Consider the following 26,653-nt stretch of genomic DNA (forward strand, 5'->3'; position numbering starts at 1 on the left):
CACTTTCAATGATAGCATCCTCAACCTCAGACAACAAAATATTTAAAGGCTTTATAACTGGGATAGTTGTAATTGGGTTGCCAGTCGCAGAGGCGTCGTAGATCTTCGAAAAATGGTCAACCCACGCATCCCCTGTTATATTGCAATTGATGGGGCAGATGTTAGAACCCAGTGACCTAAGATTCTTGACAGCCCTCCAAAACCCTCCAACATCTCGTAGGGCTGCAGTGCGAACAAGGGAATCCCAGTGATCTTTTAATAGTTCGTCTGATCTAGTTTTTAGACAAAGTTTGTATCTGAGTCTCAAGGTCCTTACCAGAGACAGATCTCGTGGTGCTGCAGTAAGGGCAGCCCTGAGTTCCCGGTTGGCTTTGGAACAAGAGGTGTCAAACCACCTGGGATTGCTATTGGTGTGGGCTGGGGCTGGTTTGGAGATTTCCCCTTTTATTACCTTGCATAGCTCACAAAAGGAGTTAACAATGTCAAGCCCCGGGCTGGTGGTTGATAGACATACTGAGACTAGAGTAGGATGTTTTCTAATGACTCTGGCCAAAACTCCTTGGTTGTCTATCCCCCTCCAAGCCACCCTTAGCCTGTCTGTTGATGCCATTAAGTTTTTTGCCCCGATTTCTATTCTGTTCATTGGTGTTTTAGTTGATTTGAGGAAAATTAAAATTGGATAGTGGGTGCTATACGGAGACGTGATAACCTCAGATTTCAAAAGGAGATCCTCAAGGAGGGATGAAATGAAAACATAATCAATAGTGGTAGAACTCCCACGGCCGATGTGCGTAGGGGCCGGTACATAGTTCACATCCATATCCAATTTCTCCATAGCATCAACTAAGTCACGTATTGCTAACAGGTCTAATAGTTCTTCACCTCTCCTACAAGGCAGGGAACTATAGTGAATGTGTGCATTGAAATCGCCTCCCAGGCAAATGCCATCAAAGCTTCTATATTTTTGGCCATCCACTACTTCGTCAATAAATGTAAACAAATCCAAAAAAATTATGTTAGGATGGGTTGTAAAATCATTATTATAAAAATTAACAAAACATAACTTTAACCGTCCTGTATATTTCAATGCCATAACATTTTTGTTAGTAGTTGGCAGTAGTTCAGTTTTGACATCAGCTGTAATATTGACCCAAATTGATAAACCCCCACTGGGGCGGCCAATGGGAGGAGATGGAACAATCAAATTGTGGCAGCTGTAACCCTCAAGGAGTAAAGATCTTGTGCACCAGGTTTCCTGCAACATTAGGACATCAAAGCTTGTTACCCAATCAGTCCAAGACTTTATATTCATTTTCGCGTTAAGGCCTGCAATGTTCCAACTCAAAATGGAGAATTCATCAGAGTCCATAATAGAAGTTTGGCCAGATACGCCTTTTGTGGGGTCAAATGACATCCTACACCTGTCTGAGGAATTCAACAATGTTGCACTGGGACAAATGGGTAAGTTGCCAACAAGGGACTCATTATTGGTGTGATCATTAGCTAAGGAGTAAGATGGAGTATCTAATGGTCAATCCAAACTCCATGTATCTGCCAGTGCGGAAAATCTATTAAATAGTGGGAAAGGCAACTGCGCTGGAAAAGGTTGGAAGGAATGTGGGGCTGAAAAGGGTTGCATAGGTGGGGGCCTGTAAAAATAACGCAAAGGCAAGTGGGTGACAACAGTAGAAGGTCCTGTGTTGGTGCTATTGTGGTTAAGTATGTATTTAGCAGTGCCAGGGTGCCTAAAATTTAGAACAATACAGTCCCCATTAAAGTCTTTGTGTAAGGGACCAATCCAACTGACGCGGCGGGCAGATAGAATTTCATTCCTAATGTCAAAGCCTACCCCTTGTGCTTGGTCAGCCAGTCAGTACACTTATTATTCAGCAAGACCCAGGATTCCCCCTGTCCTTCCTTGAGAGGTGGGACGCCGGCCAATACAAAACGTAAGGGCAGGCGTCAGGTGGTAGATGAAGGCTAGGTTCTTGAGATTTTCTGGGTCTACTAGCTGTTGGTTGGGCATTCCTGGCATTGTTACTGCTTTGTATCACAGGATTTACAGTAGGGGTGGTTGTGTTATGGCCCTCCTGTCGTGTACTGTTGGGAATAATGGTAGGGTTAGAAGAGCCTGCGACTACGAGAGGGGTTGGCTTAGCTTTAGTGACAAGTTTACTTTGCCCTGTGTTAGTGGGCCTGGGTGTATTATTGGTTATTGGGTTGCTGCTAGAAGGTTTAGGAACATCCTTCGTGCTGCTACTGCTGGTGCTAGGCGCACCACACAGAATAACCTTACTAACAGACTCCAGGTCCTTCAAAAGGCGGTCACCCCTAAGTTGGTCAAGGCTGATCGCCCCTTTCCTTTTAACCTCTTCCTTTTTAACTAAATTTTCTAATTTATCTAACCTTTTAAAAACAATATTAAATTGCTTGATCATTTGGCATTCCAGTTGTTTAAAAACAGTATCTACGATTGTCTCGATAAAATTCCCATTGGGCTTGGGTTGAATAGTACTGTCAGTCAAAAACTCAGTCTGTGTGCCCAGGGAATTGTGATCATCGCTGGAGATGATTGTGGACAGGGCTAGTGCATCGGTTTGCGGCGTATCAATGTTGTCGGTTTGATCCCCAGTTTGTTGTTGTTTCCCTCTAGTCCACATGCTTTGCGGAGTTGGCTGGTTCTTATTTCAGACAGGTTGCTTCCTTTTGTTAACAATCGATTTTAAAGGGCCCCTTTTCCATTTGCCCTCACCAACTTTATTGTTCATGGGCGGGGATGGAGTTATAAGCTGTACAGCACAGTCAGGCTGTGAATCAATTGTTATGGCCGGACTGCTATCCCCAGGCTGCAGTTCTGATGATATTAATGTGGTAGGGGGTTTCATGATGGTAATTACAGGAGATAGCGGGAGGTTGTTGGGAGGATTAGCTTGGGGTGAATGTAAGACAGTATTGTTATGGCCCAGTGACATCCTCCTTTCTGTGTTAGCTATTTCCTCCTGGACCAGCGTTAGTGCATTCTCGAGTAGACATTCAAAGGAGGAAGGTGGGTTGGGGGAACCCGTGGGAGCAGGCACTGTGGGCATGTTATTTCGCTTCCCCATGTTGGATTATCCCCTGCTCACCTCTTATGGTAGATGTTAGGGATGTGGCCCAGCCCGGCCTCCTCCGGCCTCTGAGGGCCACAGAGGGCCCGCCCTTGTCCCGAGCTTCTCCCGGGCGCGCCCGCGCGCGTCCCGCGGGACGAGGAGGCGAGGGGACCTTTATGCGCCTCCAGGCGCTTCCTGCTTACGAGTGCGGCGTCTTTGCCGCAATGAGGCTGCTGGGAGTTGAAGTCCACGGCCCCCGGCGGAGCCAAGCCCGGCCAGGAGCACCGCAGCAGAAAGCAGAGGTCAGCGGAGCCAAGCCCGGCCAAGCGCAGCACAAAGAAGGTCAGCGGTCGGCGGAGCCAAGCCCGGCCAGGGACACCACAGTAGAGCCGAGCCCGGCCGATTACAGCAACCAGTTGGTCAGAAGCGCCACCCCCAGGACTCGGTGGCGAGGGGACCTTTATGCGCCTCAAGGCGCTTCCTGCTTACGAGTGCGGCGTCTTTGCCGCAATGAGGCTGCTGGGAGTTGAAGTCCACGGCCCCCGGCGGAGCCAAGCCCGGCCAGGAGCACCGCAGCAGAAAGCAGAGGTCAGCGGAGCCAAGCCCGGCCAAGCGCAGCACAAAGAAGGTCAGCGGTCCGCGGAGCCAAGCCCGGCCAGGGACACCACAGTAGAGCCGAGCCCGGCCGATTACAGCAACCAGTTGGTCTGAAGCGCCACCCCCCACAAAGATTTCTTTTTATGGCTGGGACAAAGTGCTCATGAAACACAGCCAGTGGAATGCTAGACAACGCCCATGTCTCTTGGAGGCAGAGTATGTCCCCAGTTTCCAGGAACTGCTTCAAATTTTCGTTTCCACTGATTTTGCCAATCCCTGCTATATTCCAGGAAATTATGGTTAATTGCTGCTTACAAGAAGCTCCTCGCCCAGCCTCTCCCGTCGGCTTGGTGTTCTCCGCCGTTAGGAGTACTGCAGCATCCTTCTTGGAATTCCGGTGTGACCAGGAGTAGGGGAGGCTACACAAATGTCATAATGGTTATTTTGGCATACGATCCTAATACCCATTGGGTCCCTAGGGCCCGACTGACTAACGCCCCGGGACCCTACACTGTTTGTCCCATGCAGGACCGACGATAACTGGTGCTAAGACGTGGATATTTTGGATGCGGCACCATCTGAACTTCAATGCCCCACTCAGCGAGTTGTATGGTGTTGTTCAAGATGGCTTGTTGTATTTCTTTATGCTTCAGGCCTACCACTGTTGAGTCGCCGTGTTTATCCCCCTTCATACTCAGAAATGTCACCCATTCTACGTCTCCCGTTTGAGTCTTATCTAGGTTACCCAGATGTTTATATATGTATATAAGAAGGGATATGTGTTATAACTTAATGCAGCCTCCCCAGTGTTCCAAGTCTCTGCTGTTCAGCCAATATGAATGTAGTGTAGTGGAATGTTGGAGTGCCTGGTGATGTAACGGAATGCTTGAGTGTCTGGTTAGATTGAGAGTGTCAGTTGGAGTGTGTGGGTTGAGCAGCAAAAAGACTGCTTTTGGTGGGGCTACACTGAGGCTTAGCTATCTGCATTTTACCTACTAGCCAATTAAGCTAGGTCTTAATAAATCCTCTCCTTCAACCTGCTCTACAGCTAATGGACTTCCTTCCATTGCACGTGGGCAGCTGGTTGTCGGTGTGCCTCCACTCACGATCTCTCCATCCTAAGCTCTACTCTGGACTCCATACAAAACTGGATGTTAACTCATCAACTGATTCTGAATCCCTCCAAAACTGAATTCCTCCTCCTCTCCTCCTCACTTTCTCCTCCCCTGGTTCAATCATGGATGGATCAGATAAATCTACTTGTATTTGTATTTGGATTTATAGAGCGCCTTATCACCCAGAGGTCTCTAAGCGCTTGTCAGAGGGTGCACACAAGACGGAAGGTGGGCCAGTTAGGCCATGCCCCAGGCCTCCTGAAACAACACAGTTTTCAGCTTTTTCCTAAAAGGTAGTAAACTCGATTCCTTACGCAAGCTCTCAGGTAGATTATTCCAAACTATAGGGAATGTGTGGGAGAATGCGCGCCCTCCAAGGGAGGATAGTTTGAACCGAGGGCAGGCCAGAAGTGCGGCATCTGCTGATCGTAGATTTCTGCTGGGAACGTACGGACTAGACGCTCTCTGATGTATTGTGGGGCTTGCCCGTACAAGGCTTTATGCGTAATGCATAGGCCCTTGAACTTGGCCCGCTGCCTTACCGGCAGCCAATGAGGCTTACGAAGGAGTGGAGTAGTGTGGGTCTTTCTTGGTTTGTTAAAAATTAGTCTTGCGGCGTCGTTCATGACTATTTGCAGTTTGGTAAGCAGTTGTTGAGGGATACTGGCATATAGGACGTTGCCGTAGTCCAACAGTGCCAGTATCATGGCTGACACCGCCCGTCTGAGCGTATCAACAGTCAGGAGGGGAGAAAGCTTGCGCAGCTGTCTCAGTAGACCCACGCAGGTACCCACTACAGCTGAGACCTGGGTGGACATAGTGAGTTTGGCATCTATATACAGGCCTAGACTTTTCACGGCCGCCGCAGGTACTGGGGAGGGCCCTAGTTCGATGGGCCACAGAAGATCGTTCCAAGGGCTGGATGCCGTCGTGATTGCAAGCACCTCAGTCTTGTCTGGATTTATTTTAAGCGAATTGGCCGTCATCCAATTGACAATACATTTTAAGATGTTTTGCATTCTCTGATGTGCAGTTAGAGAGTTATCTATTTGGATGATGATCTGAGTGTCATCGGCATAGTTGTAGATTCTGCAGTCCATCTGATTTAATGACGAGATCAGGGGCTGTAGGTAGGCGTTAAACAGTAAGGGTGACAAGGCTGAGCCCTGTGGGACTCCACATGTAAGACCCTCTGCCTCCGAAACCAGATCAGCTAGTTGCACTCTCTGTACCCGGTCGTCAATAAAGGATGTCAGCCAGGCATGGGCAGTGCCCCGGATGCCGAGGTCCCACAACCGCGACAGCAAAAGGTCATGATTAACTGTGTCAAATGCCGCGGAGAGGTCCAACAGCACCAGGGCACACGGGGTTTTCTTATCCGCTCTAAGTCTTAGGTCGTCCAGCACGGAGAACATGATCAATTCCGTGCTGTGGTGGGCCCTAAAACCAGCCTGGTTGGGTTCCAACAAAAAGTTGTTTTCGAGGTAATGTGAGAGTGTAGGCAATACGTGTTGCTCCATTATTTTTGCCAAAAATGGCAGTTGTGAGATGGGCCTAAATTTTTTCAGGACCTTAGTATCTGCCCCTGGCTTCTTTAGAAGAGGGATCAGTCGGGCTTCCTTGAGGTTAATAGGGACCTGTCCAATTGTCAAAAAGCTATTGAGGAGCAATAGTACATCATCCTCCAACCCTGGCCAGGCTTGTTTGAAGATCCTAGGTGGACACGGATCGGCCGGTGAGCCCGATTTGACTCGACCCATCACTAGTCCCAACGTCTCCTTGGTGAGTAGGGACAGTGTAGTTAGGGGCTGAGTGACTGCTGGAATGGTCCCTGTGATGGCTTCCAGACAGTCTAGTCTAGGGGTGCGCTCAATTTCCGTCAGGAGGTCAGCTATTTTGGTGGTAAAGAACGACTGAAATTTTTGACAGTCTTCTTGCGAGAAGGAGGGGGGCTGTTCTTTCTTCTTCCTTAACTCTGACAGGACCTTGAAAAGTTCTTTCTGAGGGTTGATTGCTGTCGAGATTCTATCCTCATAAAACTCTGCTTTCCTGGCCCTGATGGCTTGTTTATAGGTGGCAAACTCCTTCACATATACGGCCCGAGTACTGGGATCATACCCCTTACGCCAGGCTCTCTCACTCTGGCGTAGGGAGCGTTTCAAAAGCCTCAGTGCGTCATTAAACCACGGGGCACCTTTACCGTTATCTATAATTTTTACCCTCCGGGCCGGAGCCACTACTTCAATGCCGTTTTTAAGTTTTAGTGTCAACTTGAGGCTAGCTGCCTCAATATCATCCTCCGGCAGCCTACGGAGGTGGGAGGGTCGTTTCCCTAGAGTGGAGACCAGCATGTCTGTGCTAATTTTATTCCAACTTCTCACAACCTGCCACTCCGCAGTGGAGGATATACTTTGTCCGGGAAATGCCATTCTCCCCTGTAACAGGTGGTGGTCTGACCATATACAGGGCGAGATGGTAATTGGGCTCAGCATCGGGACCGATGTCCAGATCAGATCCAGGGTGTGGCCTTTTTTATGTGTCGGGCCAGTCACCCTCTGAAGCAAATCTAACAAAGTCATGGCCTCTTCTAGCTGCTTTGATATTGCGTCTTTGGGGGATTCCTCCCAATGGAGATTAAAATCTCCCATGACCACAAGACCCTCGTACCTTGACCGCAAGTCATGGACCAATCCCAGGAAAGGCTCAATAAAACCCGGAGGAGCCCTTGGGGGGCGGTAGACTAGGAGTATCACTAAGCAGTTAGTGGTAGAACAGAACTTAACTCCCAGAATATCTGCACCCTCCAGACTTTCTGCACAAATAGTTTCGGTTTTGAAGGAGCTGTTGTAGAGGAAGGCCACTCCCCCCTCCCCTTCCTACCGCCTTTCCTGTTCTGAATAATGGCGCCGAAATTAGGTGGAAGTGCTGCCACCAGGTCCGGGGTAGAGGAATCTTCTAGCCATGTTTCCGTGACCCCCAACACATCCAGATTGCCTTCTTGGAGCAGCGAAAAAAGCTCCAGATTGTGTTTTTGGAGGGAGCGTGTGTTCAACAGGGCAACGCTCTGTGATGTTACCTTTTTTTCCCTTCTTGGCCTCTCCTTGCTAATGGATGACGTAGCTGAGTGTTTTAGCAGCCCCTCGCGCCGGAGTCCCTCCACCGTCAGGGGGTTTAACTGCAGGGTATTGTTATGTAGAGCAAGCAAGGTTTCCCTTGAATACCATGGCACCCGGGCAGGGATTTTGGCCCCTGGTCCCGGCCGGGCGCAGACGGGCTTGCCTTAGGGGCGCCCGCGGCTCGCCCGCTGCGCGCGGGCTCTGCGCGCTTGCTCCAGCCTGGCGTTTGACCCCGTAGCTCCTCCCACCCACCACTCAGCCCTGCTGTGCAGCGGCTGTCCTGAAAGAGCAATTAGACGGGGAAGACCCGGAGACCGGAAGTGAGGGAAACGGGGAGGTAGAGATCAGGGATTACGTGATACAGGTAAAAACACAATTTTTAAAAGAACAAGTTTCGGGCAATTTCTATTTTAAGTAGCGAAAATCGAGTAGGCAGCGAGGCGACCGTATGGCACACCACCAAGTCTGGTGTGACCCTCTGTCACAGCGCGCCCGCTCCAACCCGCCTTTTAACCCCGTAGCTCCTCCCACCCACCACTCAGCCCTGCTGTGCAGCGGCTGTCCTGAAAGAGCAACTAGACCGGGGAAGACCCAGGGACCGGAAGTGAGGGAAACAGGGAGGTAGAGATCAGGGATTACGTGATACAGGTAAAAACACAATTTTTAAAAGAACAAGTTTCAGGCAATTTCAATTTTAAGTAGCGAAAATCGAGTAGGCAGCGAGGCGACCGTATGGCACACCACCAAGTCTGGTGTGACCCTCTGTCCACTTACTTAACACTAAACCCATCATTGTCAACAGCGCAAAATCCCTTGGTGTCATACTCGACAAAAAACTCAATCTAATCTCCCACATCAATTTCATTGCAAAGTCTGCTCGATACCAACTGCGCCTTCTGTGGGGGATTCTTCGCTTCTTCCCGGAACAAGACCTTAAAACCCTGGTCCAATCGCTGGTTCGCTCCAGACTGGACTGCTGCAACTCTCTTCTTACTGGCCTCCCCAAATCCCACATGTCCCTGCTTAAATCTGTTCTCAATTCAGCAGCTCGTTTCATATATGGGGCCAAAAGAAGCGACCACATCACACCCATTTTATCCACCCTCCGCTGGCTTCCCATCGAGGCAAGATCTATCTACAAGACTGCCTGTATCACCCACAAAGCCTTGCACTCCTCCTCTCCTCGCTACCTAGCGAAGAAATTGAAACTCTCTAGAGGCTCTAGACCATCACGTAATGCGGAAAATGTACTGCTTGAACCCCCCACTTTCAAGAAGGAAAGATCGATGGTCCAATCCTTTTCAGGCAACGCGGTGAGAATCTGGAACTCAATTCCGCCTCAGCTCCGGACCACCACCTCTTCCCAGACCCTCAAAACTGACCTCAAAGTTCTCTTCCTTCAAAGACACTTCCAAATTTAATTCACGCCCTCTCTATTTTTTTAAGGAAGTCCTTCCATTATAGAAAATTCTATTCTCCATGACTATAGAAGTGCCTTCCCAGTGTTCTTGTGGTTTGAGTGTCTATTGCAGTATTATCCTTCTACTTGTATTATGTACTCTTTTTGTAACATGCATACGTCACTTTTCTCTTGTAACGTATTGTTTGCTAACTCTTGCATTTTGTTTGCTTTTGATACTTGCACAAGTTCCACCATTGCCTACGTAACGTTTGTTCTTGTGTTTTGAGTGTCTGTCATTTATTACAGTATTATACCTCTACTTGTACTTTGTACGCTTTTGTAACTTGCACACTTGTCACTTTTTTCTCCTGTAATGTACCGTTTGCTACCTCTTGTATATTGTTTGCTCACAATTGTCACTATTGCCTCATGTAACGTAACGTTTGCTTTTGTAATTTGTTCACTTGTAATTTTCTCCTCACGTATCATTACGGTTCCTACTGTGAAGCGCTCTGGCACCTTCGGGTGAAGTCCACACTATATAAAAACGCATAAAATAAAATAAATAAAATAAATAACTAGCCGTCATTCCGAACCAGGGTCAGCCTCGCTGCACCTCGCCCTCTAAATAACTTACTATAGCTGTCCCTTTCGCCCATATAGAACCACTAGCCGTTAGGACAAGATAGATCGTCACCACACGAAACTAAAATAACTCATTAGAGGGCCCAGGGGGACCCAAAAACCCCTTAACCGCACACCAAACTGAGCGCAGCGCTAACTCCTGCATCAGCTGAGCTCCAGGACGACAACAATCACAATAACTAGACACGTGCACACAATAAAAGACACGTGCAGACTCCATAGCCAATCAGTTATTCGGAATTCTGTGCCTCGGACTTGGATTGGCTAAGGCGCTACCGGTTCCCCAATCCAAAATCACCTTTCATAGTAAACCAGTCCTTCACGCCCCTAGACAGGTTCAGCGTTGGGGGTTGGCTGTGTTGCGACCCGGAACTTGTAATCTATGGACAAATGAATGAACTATACTGCCAAAGCGGGAATAGTGACCTCAGACGAGGCATCCCGGCGCTAACTAATGACCAACATTTAAAGACCGACAACCGAAATTAGGCTGGATTTACGTGCAGTCCGTGTGAGTAACGGACAGGTGGTCGCTTTATTTAGGCTCAGAGGAGCTAAGCAACTACTGTCAAAAGTTTGTAGTAGTTTGGCGGGTGAAATTGTCAATTTTAGCGGGAAACTTAAGAGGATTTCTTTTATTTTAAAAAAAGTCTATTTTTTTTAATTGTCAACCGTATATTCGAATCTTATGACAAATAGACATTGAGGTAGGCGCATGCCACGTTTAACAAACTAGTGTTGGTCTCTGTTGTACTTCACTTTATTCACGTGCGAAACCAGGACTAAGATGTTGGAGGAATTGCATTGGAACAGGCCACCGAGTTGAAAGTTAGTTACTTGAATTCATTGTCAGGCTTCAGGTTACGAGTTCTGATCCTCTCCCTCTATTTTACGTACATCAGAAGGTCGGTACTTTGGGTATACAAATGGAAAACAGTAGCACCAGTTATGGTAGACGCGGGCTGTATAAAATACACACTATTATTTGCATGTGTCTGGCGCTGCAGCCTGTTGCACCCTAGTGTAACGAAGACTGTCAGGTTGAGGGTAAGAACCCCACCGTCGATGATACCACTTATAACTGATCACATGCAGCGCGGTTATTTTTTAGGCCTTTTCTTTTAACAATCCGCACAGTCGCTAGGTTCTTCTAATCAGCTTCTAGAAACGGGCTGCATGCGCCCTTTACCAGTTCTCCATGTGCCCGAACAATCAGTAGAATGTCCGCGAGGGAGTCCTTATCCGTTATGTTGAGGACTCTTCCGTGGAGTTCCACAATCCTCAACTGTAGTGCTTCCGTGTACTTTGTCCCTAGAAGATTCGATCAAACATTTCGAATACGTGTCAATTGTATTCATATTTACATCATCACTAAGTAGAGCCGTATCCTTTTCCACACTCAAGGTTTCAGATATTTTTTTTTAAATGGGACTGTTTAATTTTTCAGCTGCTGGAAGCTGTGAAAGAATAGCTTATTAAGACGTAGAATAATTATATTTCTTGAATGAAGTATTTTGTAGGACTCTCAAGCGGAACTATAACGCATGGATATCCAGTCTGTGCTTTCTTTGTAGCTGGTTATTCATTTAAATGATTATGTATTTGTCATCGTTGAAGACACTCTTCATATCGATAGTAAGAATAGTAGACCACTTCCTTATGTCACTGACCTCAATTTACCAGTAGAGTATGGCGGGAAGAACGTTATGCATGCTCTCTGTTTTGGTCTGTCTTGAATATTTGTTTGACTTTTAGGAATCAAATCACTGCCAGTACATATTTGGTGGGCTGGCCACACTGCTTTCCTAAAAATCTACAAAATGGTTGTTGTAGTCAGAGTCTGACACTGGATAGATGATTTAGGTATTTATTATGTAAATACACAGGCTCACAAAGAAACGGCAGAACGTCAGCGATTAACAAAGCGGAACAGCTGAATGCCGGTGTGGAATGTGTGACGTCACATAAATACCATCGGAGAGTTCCATGATGGAATTATGTGACGTGACACAGTAAACATAGTAAAGGTAATGAGGGCAAACGTGGCAATAGAAGAAATACAATATACAACATCTCCCTTCGTCAAAGGAAACAAAACATCTATCACAGGTAACTGTTACAGGGTGGTACAGGATAATCATTCTAATATATAACTGTCATAACGTTTGGGAATACATATTTCCCTACCAGACCTAGTATGGGTGCGTATGTTAACATGTCTGTTGTCCATTACATTCTCATTTCTTTTGCAACCCTCTCTCTCTTTGGATCCCTCCAAAACATATGATCTTCCTTCTATGTTCTCGTGTCCATCATCCATACTTGTGTTTCTCTCTTCCTCTTGTCCTTGATTATTGACATTGTCATTGATAGTTTGATCACTGTGGTGCACAGGCACTTCATCCCATTCCAGAATGCTGTCATCCAAATTGCTTTCTACATCCTCCATACCTTTCATTATTAGTGATTCCTGACCTTTTTTTAATCTTACAACATCGTCTTTGCTGCGCCATCCTTTTCCATCTATGAATACTGCCCCTTTGGATGCTCTACTCACTTGTTCTGGTCTACTGAAAATAGATTCTCCTTTGTTCACTTTGAATGGTTTCTTTACTAGAATCCAGTCTCCTTTTTCCATTTCCTTATATTTCACTTTATTGACCTCATCAGAATATTTTTTAGTCATTAACTGTTTATTCACAATGTTCTCCCTCACTTTGAGTGTTTTGTCATTTATGCTCTCCGTAGACACATCACTTTTGTACACTTTCCCAAACTTGGGAGTAAGTTCACTTTTGCACCTCCTTCCTCTCATTAAGTAAAATGGGGTGAATTTTGTAGTACCATTTGGTGTGATATTGTACGTGTTTACTTTATCTCTTAGAAAACTTTTGATGTTCAATTTAGAAGCAATTGCCAATTGAATACCTTCCTTCATGAATTTGTTCATGCGTTCAACTTGGCCATTACTTTTTGGGCTGTAAAGCGGTGTTTTTTCTTGCCTTACACCTATATTTTCCAAAAACTCAGTCATTTGCTTCGACACTAGCTGAGTTCCATTGTCAGACACCAAGGTTTTTGGTTGGCCTTCTATAGCAAAATTTTTCTTAAGATACTTTATCACATTTTCTGTGGTCACATTTTTCACAAATTTAAAATAAACCCATTTCGAGTAATAGTCTGTTAGAACTATCATGTACTTTTCGTATTCTGGTAGCAAATTAAATGGTCCTGCAAAGTCAATTGCTATTTTCGACCAAGGTTCCTCTGGTATGTCCACCATCTGCAATTCTCCTTTACTGGTCTTCCAGTGCTTATCAGCTTTCAGACACTGTACGCACCTGTCAATGAAACTGCACACATCGTTGTCCATTCCTGGCCACCAGTAGTGCTTTCTTAACAGACTCTTCGTTGCGCTACTTCCGGGATGGCCCTTGTGTGCTAGAGATATTAACTTAGATCTAATGGTTGCAGGTGGCACAAACAGGTCACATCTCTTTAGAAACCCTCCTTCGATAGTTAACTCATCACTAACTTGTTGGAAGCTTCTCAATTCTTTATGAAGATTTCTGACTGGTGGCCACTTTGTTTTCACATGACTCAACACTCTTTCCATTACTTTATCTTCTTCCTGGCACTTCAACCATTCTTCCTCAGTTACTGACCCGTTGCACATTTCAGTTGCATCGACCCACGCTACAACACATTCAGTTTCGTCAAGAGTAGTTTCAGAAGGACCTTTTATCGGCAATCGTGATAAGCAATCAGCTCTGCAATTCAAACCCCCCTTTATGTGATGTATGGTGAAGGTATACTCTTGCAATTTTGACATTAACCTTATCAACCTGGAACTCGCTTTGCCATTGCCACGCCCTTCCCCATCCATCATGTAAATCAATGGTTTGTGGTCTGTGATAATTTCAAAACTTTTTCCCCACAGGTAACTTTTGAGTCTTTGCACTGCCCAAACACATGCGAGTGTTTCCCGCTCAATTGTGCTATAGCTTGTCTCGGCCTCACTTAACCTCCTGGAAATGAAAGCTATTGTATTTTCCTTCTTCCCTTGTTTCTGACAGAAAACTGCGCCTATGCCCTTTGCACTGGCATCAACTGTGATGACATTTTCTAACTCGGGGTCATAAGGTTTTAAGGCAGGAGCCTTGGCAATGTCATTTTTTATTTCATTGAAAGACTTATCTTGTTCTTCTGTCCATTGATAACTCACGTTTTTTCTGAGAAGCTTTCTCAGTGGTTCAACTTTGGTGGCATATGCTTGAACGAACTTGGAATAATATTCGCTTAATCCTAGGAAGGACTTAAGTGTTTCCTTGTCTTGAGGCTGGGGTGCCTCTCTAATTGCTTCCACCAGGTCATCTTTTGGCGTTATCCCATTTGAAGTCAATACATGTCCCAAATACTCAATACTGCTCTCCATGAACTTGCGCTTGTCTTTGGACACAGTCATGCCCCTTTCATTTAGTGTTTTTAGTACTTGATCCATTAGTTTAAGGTGCTCTGTTTCAGTCTTTGAATGGATCAAGATGTCGTCCTGAAATGCTTCAACCCCATTTAATTCTCCAAAAAGACTATCCATGAGTTTTTGAAACACACCTGAAGAAGAGGCAAGACCAAATGGAAGTCTGATGTACCTGTACGCCCCAAAAGGAGTCACAAAAGTGGTCAATTTCTTTGATTCTTCTGTCAAGCAAACCTGATGGTAAGCTGCTTTCAGGTCAATCAATGAAAAGTACTTTGACCCTGCTATAGACTGTAGTATGTCTTGTATCATGGGGAGTGGATGGCAATTTATCAGAATGTTTCGGTTGAGCGATCTTAGATCTACACACAGCCTGATCTCTCCTGTTTTCTTCTTCTTTGAAACGACAATAGCCGACACCCATTCAGAGGCATCTGCTTCTTCTATTACTCCCTCTCCTTTCAGTTTTTCTAATACACCTTTTAATTCTTTCCTTATTGACAAGGGTACAGACCTCACTCTATGCTTTGTTGGCATTGCTCCATCTTTCAGTTTAATTGCATGTGTGAAACCTTTTACACAACCAATCTCATTTCTGAATACATTTTCATATTTCTTCAGTAATTCCTCCATGTCATTCTCTTTTACTCCCAGTTTTATGCTATTTATAAAATCCTCCCTCAATATTATAGGATCATCAGAACCTGGTTGCAGGATCACTCCAATCTTTGCTAGATCCTTCCACCCTACCAGTATTCTACCTCTCTTGGCTACATACACTTTGGTCTCAATTGTTCTCCCTTTGAACGTCAGTGTCATTGAAGTAGCCCACCATGTCTATGTCCTGTTCCCCAAATGCTTTTGGGTTTACATCAGTTTCCTGTAGTTCAATACCATTCCACTTTTCATCAAACATTTTATCTGATATAATTGTAATGGGTGAACCAGAGTCTGCAGTGAATTGTAATTTTACATCTCCTATTTTACCTTCTCCTATTGGCCCTTTTATTTTGCCATCTACCATTTCCACATATAGCACTATGCTTCCACACATTTCCTCGTCAAAATCTCCAACAGCATTCACATTAACATTACCTGTTGCTTTCTTGGTTTTGCACAATGATGTATAATGACCGTATTTTTTACACTTCATACATTTCTTTCCTATGGCGGGACATGCCTTACAATCAGCTAGGTGTTCTTGAGAACCACATCTATAACAACTCACATTTCTGCCTCCTACCTTTTTATCACCCCATGTTCTCTCATTACCTTTGCGTTCATTTCTCCTCTTGTCCTGTAAGTAAAATACATTAGAATTACCACTGGTACAAGATAACTCTTTAGTAGAAATTAATGATCTTTCAATCCCCTTGGCAATGTCCACTACTTCCTGTAAGGTTGGTTTCCTACATGCTAATAATCTCTCCTGCACTTTTTTAGAATAGCAGTAAAACACCACCTGGTCCCTTATGTACGTATCGGTCAAATCATCATACTCGCAATCTCTTGCCAGTACTCTTAGGCACGCTATATACTCCTCTACAGTCTCTCCTTCCTCCTGCTTTCTCAAAGCGAATTTGTGCCTTCCCACCATAATGTTAGTTTCTTCATCATATTGGTTTTCAAGCCTTTTTATAGCCTCCTCATACTCATTCATAGGTATAAATACACCTGGTGGATATTCAAATTCTGGCAGGCTGTCAAATACTTCTTGACCAACTTTTCCTAATAGACCAAATAATAGCGACTTTTTCCTTTCGGCATCGTATTTCTTGCCATCAATAGACACAATATAATTTTCAAATGCTCTTAACCAACTCTTCCACTTCATAGCTGGCTTTCCTGGTTCTTCTAAGAAAAGTGGTGGCACACATATATTATTGCTTTGCGCCATTTTTATACTCTGTTCAGATGGCTGGCTGTAGTACTTTATATTAGTTTATGCTCAGTCCCTCTTTTCAATCCTTTCACAAATGTCACAGAATTAAAATAGTTTTATTTTCCTCACTTTACTTTTATGGGATATTCCTTAATATTTCCCTGTATAGTCATTCATATCACTTTTAGAAATGCTTAGTATACAGGCGCGCTGTTTATTTTATTATTTGCACTTCAAAATAGTTTTTTCAAACACTTGTGCTTGTTTCCGCCTCAGAACTGAAATTGACCGATGAAAATGGCCGCTTAGACGCTGCAATGGTGACGTATGGAGCTGTACAACCAATGGGAATGGTTAACACGCTCGTGTCACTCCCAGAATGCTTCACGCGTTAGGTCTGTCAGAAGCTCTGTCATGCATCCATCGATTGTTTTCCTTGCGCGTAGCTCTCAATCAGCTGTGCTTTCGCGCGCAGGTATTTTACTTACTTCGCTTGTTCATGCTCATTACCGGTTAGGCATCTCACTCTCTAACCGCTGCGGGTGATTTTCTCAAACCCGATACAGAGTTCCTTCGTGAGCCTGTTCCTCATCAGATTCGTTTCTTAGCCCTCGTCGCCACTTGTTGTAGTCAGAGTCTGACACTGGATAGATGATTTAGGTATTTATTATGTAAATACACAGGCTCACAAAGAAACGGCAGAACGTCAGCGATTAACAAAGCGGAACAGCTGAATGCCGGTGTGGAATGTGTGACGTCACATAAATACCATCGGAGAGTTCCATGATGGAATTATGTGACGTGACACAGTAAACATAGTAAAGGTAATGACGGCAAACGTGGCAATAGAAGAAATACAATATACAACAATGGTAAATCTATATTTGCATCAGTAGCAAAAGTTGAGTGCGTGGATTAGAATTCTTGGTTTATGGTCGGGGCCACTAGATTTATTGCTGCAGGGGAGGGCCCAATACATTGTGCAGCATGAAAAGGCAAATAAGCTCAGAGCACTCCATTGTTTTCAATGGAGCTCACAACATTCCAATGTTCTAATATATTATAATTTCTACACGTTAACATTGTTTGGAAAAAGGTTTCACCTTATGGCTACCTACAATATAGCAATAAGCCACAGAAAGGTGTTTGCAAAGCACCTTCTACCGAGTGGCAACGTGTTTTTTCCCCAACCAAATTTTATTGGGTTTTCAAAAAATCTTCATCTTACATAGATCATATTCACATTATACATATAATGAATACATTTGCCCTCTGGTATAGTCAGCCAAAGTCCTCTGTAACTAAACTCCCCCCTGCCCCCTTGAATTGCTATTGAGTTAAAGTAGTTGTGTCGCTGGATGCCGCTAGGTCTCTGTAGAGTGGTTCCCAATCTGTGCACCGCGGCACCCCAGTGTGCCGTCAAAACTAGTCCGGGCCGCCGTGAACATATGCGCACAAATCACACAGTTTGGGAGCCACTGGTAGGAGAACACTCCTATGATGTTGGATATCGCTAGCACTGAAAGAGTTACATCTGTTGCTGTCACTGGGCACACACATGAACAATTCAGCAGCGTCGAATCCTATCCTCAGAAATTTTTATTGAGGGGGAGTGTATGGTTTTTTTTCTTGCCTTACATTGTTTAAAACTTTATTTTTGTCAACCGTGACTTATTAGCACGTGGCTTGGTGCTAACAAAGCAGCTGGGTCCATACAAAGTCCCAAATATACTATTTATGATCTATATATTATATTTTGATTAGCAGCGCGTGCACACACATTTATATCCAATCCTTGTCTAAATGCCACAGGTAAGTTTAGGATCTTTCACCTTATGGCTACCTACAATATAGCAATAAGCCACAGAAAGGTGTTTGCAAAGCACCTTCTACCGAGTGGCAACGTGTTTTTTCCCCAACCAAATTTTATTGGGTTTTCAAAAAATCTTCATCTTACATAGATCATATTCACATTATACATATAATGAATACATTTGCCCTCTGGTATAGTCAGCCAAAGTCCTCTGTAACTAAACTCCCCCCTGCCCCCTTGAATTGCTATTGAGTTAAAGTAGTTGTGTCGCTGGATGCCGCTAGGTCTCTGTAGAGTGGTTCCCAATCTGTGCACCGCGGCACCCCAGTGTGCCGTCAAAACTAGTCCGGGCCGCCGTGAACATATGCGCACAAATCACACAGTTTGGGAGCCACTGGTAGGAGAACACTCCTATGATGTTGGATATCGCTAGCACTGAAAGAGTTACATCTGTTGCTGTCACTGGGCACACACATGAACAATTCAGCAGCGTCGAATCCTATCCTCAGAAATTTTTATTGAGGGGGAGTGTATGGTTTTTTTTCTTGCCTTACATTGTTTAAAACTTTATTTTTGTCAACCGTGACTTATTAGCACGTGGCTTGGTGCTAACAAAGCAGCTGGGTCCATACAAAGTCCCAAATATACTATTTATGATCTATATATTATATTTTGATTAGCAGCGCGTGCACACACATTTATATCCAATCCTTGTCTAAATGCCACAGGTAAGTTTAGGATCTTCAGATTTTTCCTTTTGTGCATTATGGAGTTGTGTTCCTCAACTCATGCCATTGACGGAGTACAAATATTAGGTGTGTGCACAAGTTAGATCCCTGTGATCATTTTGGGCAATTTCTTGTGGTAAATAAAGTTGGAGGTACCACTCTACTATGGCTGCCACATATGCAGAGTGGATGGACGCTTTTATCTACATGACGCTGCAGCTGATTCTGCCACTGTGGGTTTGCACTCTGGGTGTCTCGAAAATACTGATTCACAGAGTGTGCATGGACTTCAGACACTCGGACAGGGCCAGTGCTTGCTGGCTTAGGGGCTCAGGATGAAGTTTGATGAGTGGATCGAGACCCCAATAGTGGATAATGTGCAGTTGCACCAGACATTCCACCCACCTGTAGAAGAAACCCCGTGCTTGACTGGCCACCACCTCATCCTATCCTCCGCCAAGACCGAGGAGCTGTGGCTGCTACATGCCAACATTCACTCCATAGCGTAGAGGTGAGGGGTCACCTTACCTCCTAAACAATGTATGTGCTACTGATCTTCATCTTAGAATTAAGTTAATGTTCACCACTGTATCCTGGAAATTACATAAAGTTACCATATCTATGATTCCTCCTCTCCTACTGACTTGGAGCACAGAAGAGCATACTAACTAAGCACTAGGTTTACTTTCAAAGGAAAGATGCCTTACTATCTTATCTACTAGTGTGCCCACTACAGGACTTGGTTTGCCACAAACATGCTTTAACTACTGATGGATAGCTTAAATGTTACAATGCCTGCAGCAGAGTTACACCCTGCTAGTAACATATTCTCAGGAAAGTATACCATTAAAGTAGCTCAGAGGCTTAGATTTGTGTAGAGATCTTAGAATAATTTGTAGATTATACATTTGAATCCTCAGAAGGTGACTCACAATTCTTCTGTGATAAGATTGGCAAAATCAATACATTTACACATAGTAATATCAATAGGACTGGGCGCCTCTGGAAAATGTAACACCCTCTATCCTTACTCTAATTACTAACAAGAGAAAAAAAAGTGTTTTCTCCTCCAACATGCTAGATCGTGCCTTGTTTCAGATCGCTGAGATGCAGATTATTCCTGACCCGCCTGTTCGCCTCCCGTCCTGGTTTTGCACTGCCGGTTGCGGGAAGTCTGCCCTGCTGGATCCCTCCCTGTCAGCTGCTAAGTCACCTACTAGGCGCTCCCATGCCCTCGCCTGGTCTATGTTACCTATTCTCCGCCTGGCTTCTCTGAGTAGGAGTCTATCCTCCGCCCGTCCATTTTTCCAACTCCTTTTTCCATGTGCCTATCCACGGTCCTTCTGGTGTTTTCCACTCCCTAGCTATCTCCTGCTTGGCCAGTGTATAAGTCAGGTCCAATTTCCCAGTCGTCTTGTTTTTGGGAGTGCGTGGTAACCATACCAACAAGTAGTAGTCCTGAGCCGCAACATGTGTTGCCACTTTTTTGTAACTTTTGATCTGTTTGAGGTAGAGAATATTTTTTTTAATGTTCAGGTAATGCAGTAGAAGGATTATGTGGAAAATGTGACTGTATGGAAAATGCAGCTGCAAAATCACAATTCCAGTGGCTCTGACCATAGTGAAAAGGGGAGACAAGGAAGCTCTTGTTGTAGATTAGAGACACAGAAGCTCCTGATCTAGAAATAATCTACAGAAACCTGTAAAAAAGAGACAAGGTCACAGTATATAAATTGATATGGGTGCTCCTTTTATAAAGAAGACATGGGCACCAGCCCATAATATTGAAAACAAATTCTCCAAGTTATGATGTAGAAGGAGATCTTGGAGCTCTTGATAAATAAAGCTGACCGGGGCTATGGTACGGAATATAGGCATAGATGCTTATGCTATAGGAAAGAGACACAGGAGATCATGGTTCAGGAATGCAAGGAGACTCCGGACTCGTGTTTTGAGAAGGGGACACAGTATCACCTGGTATAGAAAGTAGAATCAGAAACTCTCGTGAACATGTAATATGTACATTAAACATATAAACCTAATGCGACAAGGGGCTTGTTGTATAGTAAGGAGACAGAAGCTCTTGTGTCAAATGGGATGAGTGAGCTAGAGTGTAAATACTACACTATGGGGTTCTGATAGAAAGTAAAGAAACTCATAGGCTCTGATTACAAGTTGCTTGTTACATTCTTACCCATGTGTAACACCATGTTAATGCATGGGTCGGAATTATGATTTTGGTTTTATTTAACACATCCGATAATTGTCGGTAGCGTTAAATAACTCAATCCTCGTGACATTTTGGCAGGTCAAACCTGCCGAAATTTAAGAGTGAGAAGCATACAATATTTTATCAATTGGATTTTGGTGCATTAAACACCAAAATCTGCATATTGTTGCACAGAAACTCTTAATAGGTGCTTATTTATCATAATGAACGCCATGGTATCGTTATTTACAGGGCGCGATAAAGAGCACCCATACTTGTAATGAGGCCCATATTTTTGTTATGTTATGTTATGTTAAAACGGGTCTTTTATAGCGCACGGCTACTCCATGGAGTGTCCCGGCGCTTTGACAAAAACCCGAAAAAAGAGACCAGGGTAAATGCAGGGCAAGAAACAAAGGGAATTACTGGGTAAAAAGCCATGTCTTCAGCTCCTTCCTGAAAACCAGTAAATTACTGATTTTCCTAAGTGAAATGGGCATAGAATTCCAACATCGCGGTGCCAAGCATCGAAAGGAGCGTCCTCCAATTCTAGCCCGCCTGATGGAAGGAACAGAAGCCATAGCCAAGGAGGACGATCTCAGACTTCTAAAAGGAACATAGAATGTCAGGCGTCTCCTTATATATCTTGCCCCAATCTGGTGAAGCGCTTTAAAAGCAAGGGTGAGAGCCTTGAAAGTAATCCTTCTTGCAACAGGTAGCCAGTGGAGCTTTTTAAGCAACTCTGATGCACTCACTCTTCGCTGAAGGCCATAAATGGCCCTTGCGGCGGAGTTTTGCACCGTCTGGAGGCGTGATACCAGAAATTTTGGCAATCCCAAATAGAGCACATTAGCATAATCTAGGCGTGAGCCTATCCGTGCCTGCACAGTGATCTTTCTATGCTCGAAAGACAGGATAGGAAGGAATTTCCTTAACATTTTAAGGATGCCATAACATTTCCCTGAAAGCTCCCATATCTGAGGCCCAAAAGAAAGACCATCATCAATCTGAAACCCCAAATTTTTTGCTTTGGAAGAAGCATCTGCCAGGGGGTACATGTCCGGGGGCCACCAGGCCTTCCACCTGGGATCAGGCGAACAGCCAAAAAAAAGCAACTCCGATTTATCGGAATTACATTTAAGGCTGTGCTGCCTAAACCAGTCGAAGACCTCCCCCAAACAGCTTTTTTTAGCTATTTTTAAAAATAAACTTTATAGGCATTACTATGCGAAGTAGACACATGCCTTCATGATACATGAGCAGTGAAATGGAGCCCCTAGTGTTTAAAGGACATAGAGATGAACTTTGATGCAGGATGGAAACCCGACTGCTTTTATTTAAGAAAGAAAGGGACGCATCAGGGCATGCTACAGAATGGAGCATTGAGTAAAAAAAAAGGGAGCACGGTACAAGGGCTGAAAGAATAGAACAGTGATTTTGCCTCTGTGATCCACTGTTTTTGCATGATATAGAAAAGGAGGCCCAGGATGTTATGTTGTAGAAAGAAAAAGATGGTAGATCATTGTATTAAAAGCATATAAAGGACCTCCTTTAATGGAAACAAAAATGCGAACTTTCTCAGTAGTAAAAGCTGGCAAATGAGCTTGTACTATAGAAAGTATTTGTATTGTGTTGTGTGCATCTGTGCTTGAGCATGCTTTTTAAAATTATTGCAAAGAGGAAATATGCTTTTCATTGTTAATGCATTGAGCCTGCATAGGCAAATATTTACACTTTGGCTTTTTTTTTTTAAAGTTTTAAGGTGAGAATGGATTTCAATAAGAAGAAACGACTTGGGAGTGCTGTTACTGCCACTCCCCCAGGGTCTCAGGGGAAGAGGTCTCGAGGTGACTGGGATGATGATGGCCCCTCGCAATTTGAGGAGGAGCTTGCATTTCTGGATGAGGTGGAAGCTGAAATGATGGAGATGGACGCACACGCCTCCAGTGATGTTCTGCCGATTGGTAAGTTCGTCTCCCAGTGGATTGATGATTTTTCTTGTTACTGGTGCTTGTGTTGCTTACAGCATATTGGCTCTGGCGATTTCTCATCAGGGAGGTGAGATGGCGTAGTACCTCTCCAAGAGTGATAAAAAGGTGTATGGGCTTCTTAAGGGTTATGACATAGTGCAGTGGTTCTTGAGCTTGATAATATAGCTCAAAGGCTTCATGACGGTAAACTGCTCAGCATGTTTCTGAAGGTGATGAGGGCGAGTAATGTGGAGTTCAAGACTTCTGGCATTGATTGTTGCAGTTCAGGCTTCTTGAATGTTTTGATAGGGCTCGGAACATATATTGTTGATAAGGCCCAGTAGATTCTTGTGTTGATGTGGTTCGGCATTTTTTGTTGACATGCCACAGGGACTTTTTGAGTTTGTGGTATGACTAAGTGCTTCTTTTTGGGTTTTATGTTCAAGGTTTTTTCATAATGTTGATGGGTTTTGGACTTCTTGGATGTATTGATATTACCCAAGGCGTTATAATCTTGTTGGTTTGGAAGAAATTTACGTTTGCAAATCAGAACACACCAAAGACAATATATATTTGATATGTACATTTTATATGAGAAAAGAGCAATATTTAGAATACTATATTTAATAGCAGGTTGAACTTTCCACCAGTTTTTTTTAAAGATCAAGTACTATCCGTGTTTGGCAAATACATGACAGTTATCTCATATTTTCTGCGTAGACATTGATATTAAAAACACTTGAGTTACAATTCATACTGATAATTTGGATTCAGGCCTATGAGTGATTTGCACCCTTTGCCTTCCTCGTGCCAGATTATTTCAAATGTTGCAGAAGAACTCTGCAATTATATCCATATTTTTTATTTATATTATACAATTTACGAACATGAGCCACTCAGTGGTCTTATTTTTTTATTTATGTAAAAGATCAAAAGTATACTCTATCAAAAAGCATGTGTTCAAGGGGGAAGCACGATATTCTCAATCGGAGTGCCATCCTAAAATTAACCAATCTGATAGAACCTCTGAGTCATTTGACCACCAACCATATTGAAAGCATCGAATTTCACCCAATTGCAAATACCAACGGGAGAGAAATGACAGTGGCAACATGGAAGGATCCCATGATAGCCAAAGAATTTTGGCAAAACAGAGACATATTCGCAAAATGGGGAATTGAAATCAGACCCGTTCCATTGGAGAGATATCCGGGCCCATTATCCTTGCTGGTCGAGGAACGTTCACGTCCAGGCAGTGGAGTACTTCGGGGGGCAGTCGGCTGTTCAGAGAGCACCAAGGGAGGATGGTCCAACCTACGAATCATCCACCAAGGCACGTTAGGTGGACCAACTGAGAGACCCAAAATCTTACCCCCAACAGCTAGTCCAGCAGCCCATATGACAATTGAAGCGTGAACACAAAATCTGAAAATATGTTCATGGAACATAAACGGGTTGGGAGGCAAAACAAAAGACGCTGACTTACTAGCTTTTCTAAATAAATTTGATATCATCTTACTCCAGGAGACTTGGTCAACCACTGCGGAACAAATTGACGGCTTTAAAGAAATTCAACTACAGGCCATCAGAAGAGGTAACACAGGCAGGGCCGCAGGAGGCCTATCGACCTACCTGAACACCAGCATTCCTTGGTCTTATGTTACCATTGATACAGGACAAACATGGATCCAGTGCATTAAAATCAAGCTACCTCCCGATCCATCTACAAGTCCTTTTGGCCCTCAAGAGTCTCGGGCAATTGGTAATTTGTAACACCTACATACACCCGGATGTAAAGAAGAAACCAGAGAAAATCCTGACCCTAAAGGCGCTAATAAAATCAATGCAATCCACTTACCCACAGGCGGGGCTGGTGGTGTCAGGAGATCTGAATATGTTCCTTCTATTTAAGGACAATGCCCTTAACAGCAACCGAAATAAACGGAATGACAAATCCATCCCTCCAATGGTATCATACCATCAAAAAAAGGATAAGCACGGCCAGCAGTGCGCACAAATGCTCACCGAAGTCGGACTTATCGTCCTGAATGGCCGCTTTCCCCAAGATCAACCTGCGTCCCTAACCAGAACAACTAAACAGGCTCAAGCTGTTCTAGACTACACCATAGTGGACTCAGACGTCTTACAAACAATAGTTTCCTTCAGCATAACTCACCGGTTGGAGAGCGACCACAGCCCACAATCAATTGTACTGAGCCATCTACACATTAGGGCATCAGCATGCAATGATCTGACCGAACCTTCGTGTCTATACAATCTCAAGCGATTAGTATGGAACGGAAAGAACGCTGAAGAAATAACGGCACATGCGAAAAGAGCGCATGCGGAGGCCACCGGGAACAGTCAAACATCTCTTCAGGACAAGTGGGAAAAGATCATCATCACCCTAACAGAAAGATTCGGCCACCAAACACACACAAATAAAAGGAAACCATGCAAGGCATTCCAGGCGCCCTTGAGCTCAATACTGAGTAAAAAAAGGATTCTAAACCAAGAAATAAGAAAGTTATCAAGAAAAGGCACGATAAAGGCTGACGACACCAAGCGTCAAATCTACAACCTACGGCAAAAATATAAAAAAGACGGCTGGCTAGAAAAATTAAAACAACAAACAGAAACTTGGCAACAACTATTAGAATCAAGCAAATCAAACAACAACAGGAAATTTGGGGCAGACATCAACAAAGTAGCAAACGGAGCCGCACAGACCATTAATTCAAACATTCTACAGGAAGACTGGATCCAGCATTTGGAGCGAACACAACAGACCAAACTTCAATCATGGGACTCAAATCATTCCCCGCACCAACAGCACGAAAATCAAGAAGCGGCCCAAAACTGCGAAGAACATCGGTTCACGCCATCCCAAGTTCATATGGTCATCAAAAAACTAAGGTCAAAAGGTGCGCCAGGCCCAAACGGTTTGCCAAACGGCCTCTTCAAATTCGACCAATCCTTTTGGGCGGGATACCTTACTCCCTTGTTCAACAATGCCTTTCAAACAGGAAACATTCCTACATCATGGAGAGGGAGCATTTTACACCCAATATTTAAAGCAGGTGCAAGAACAGACCCAGCCAATTATAGGCTGATCGCTCTAATCGACGTGGAGGCAAAAATTTACGCATCTAATCTCCTGAGAGATCTGGAAGACTGGGTTAGTTCTAAACATATCCTTCCAATCACCCAGACGGGGTTTAGGCCCGGAACCAACACCACATGTAATCTTCTAGCATTAAATCTCCTCGTCGAAAGAGCAAAGGAAAGGTCAACAAAATTGTACACCTGTTTCGTAGACCTAAAGGCGGCGTTCGACACTGTCCCAAGGGAGATCCTATGGCAAAAGATGGCCAATTGGGGCACTCCTCCGAACTTGTTGCGAGCAATAATAGAATTATACTCATCCACCTGGGTCAAGATCAAGTTAGGCACTGGAGATAGAACAACAAAAAAAATCCCCACCCTAATCGGCCTGAAGCAGGGATGCGTATTAGCCCCAACCCTTTTCAACATCTTCACCGCCGACCTTGACAAGCGCATCGCGGAGACACAAACTGACCCGCCAAAGCTAGCTCAATACAAAATAAGG

At 44.3% G+C, this 26,653-nt stretch overlaps 1 protein-coding gene across 2 annotated transcripts in view; it reads left to right on the forward strand.

The window, feature by feature from the left end:
- Positions 1-10,311: 10,311 nt before the first annotated feature.
- The window catches only part of POLD1 (DNA polymerase delta 1, catalytic subunit), a 493,173-nt gene continuing 476,831 nt past the window's right edge, over positions 10,312-26,653 (forward strand). Inside the window, exons 1-2 of one of the 2 annotated variants that reach the window (XM_078655207.1) lie at positions 10,312-10,475; positions 22,829-23,037. In XM_078655207.1, the coding sequence (XP_078511333.1) occupies positions 22,842-23,037 (196 nt within the window). In that variant the 5' untranslated portion in view covers positions 10,312-10,475; positions 22,829-22,841. Of the gene's footprint in view, positions 10,476-10,708; positions 10,793-22,828; positions 23,038-26,653 lie in introns of those variants that run through there. The other variant, XM_078655208.1, reaches the window with a different exon arrangement.

Source organism: Lissotriton helveticus, chromosome 7 (genome assembly GCF_964261635.1).
Source record: "Lissotriton helveticus chromosome 7, aLisHel1.1, whole genome shotgun sequence".
NCBI lineage: Eukaryota > Metazoa > Chordata > Amphibia > Caudata > Salamandridae > Lissotriton > Lissotriton helveticus.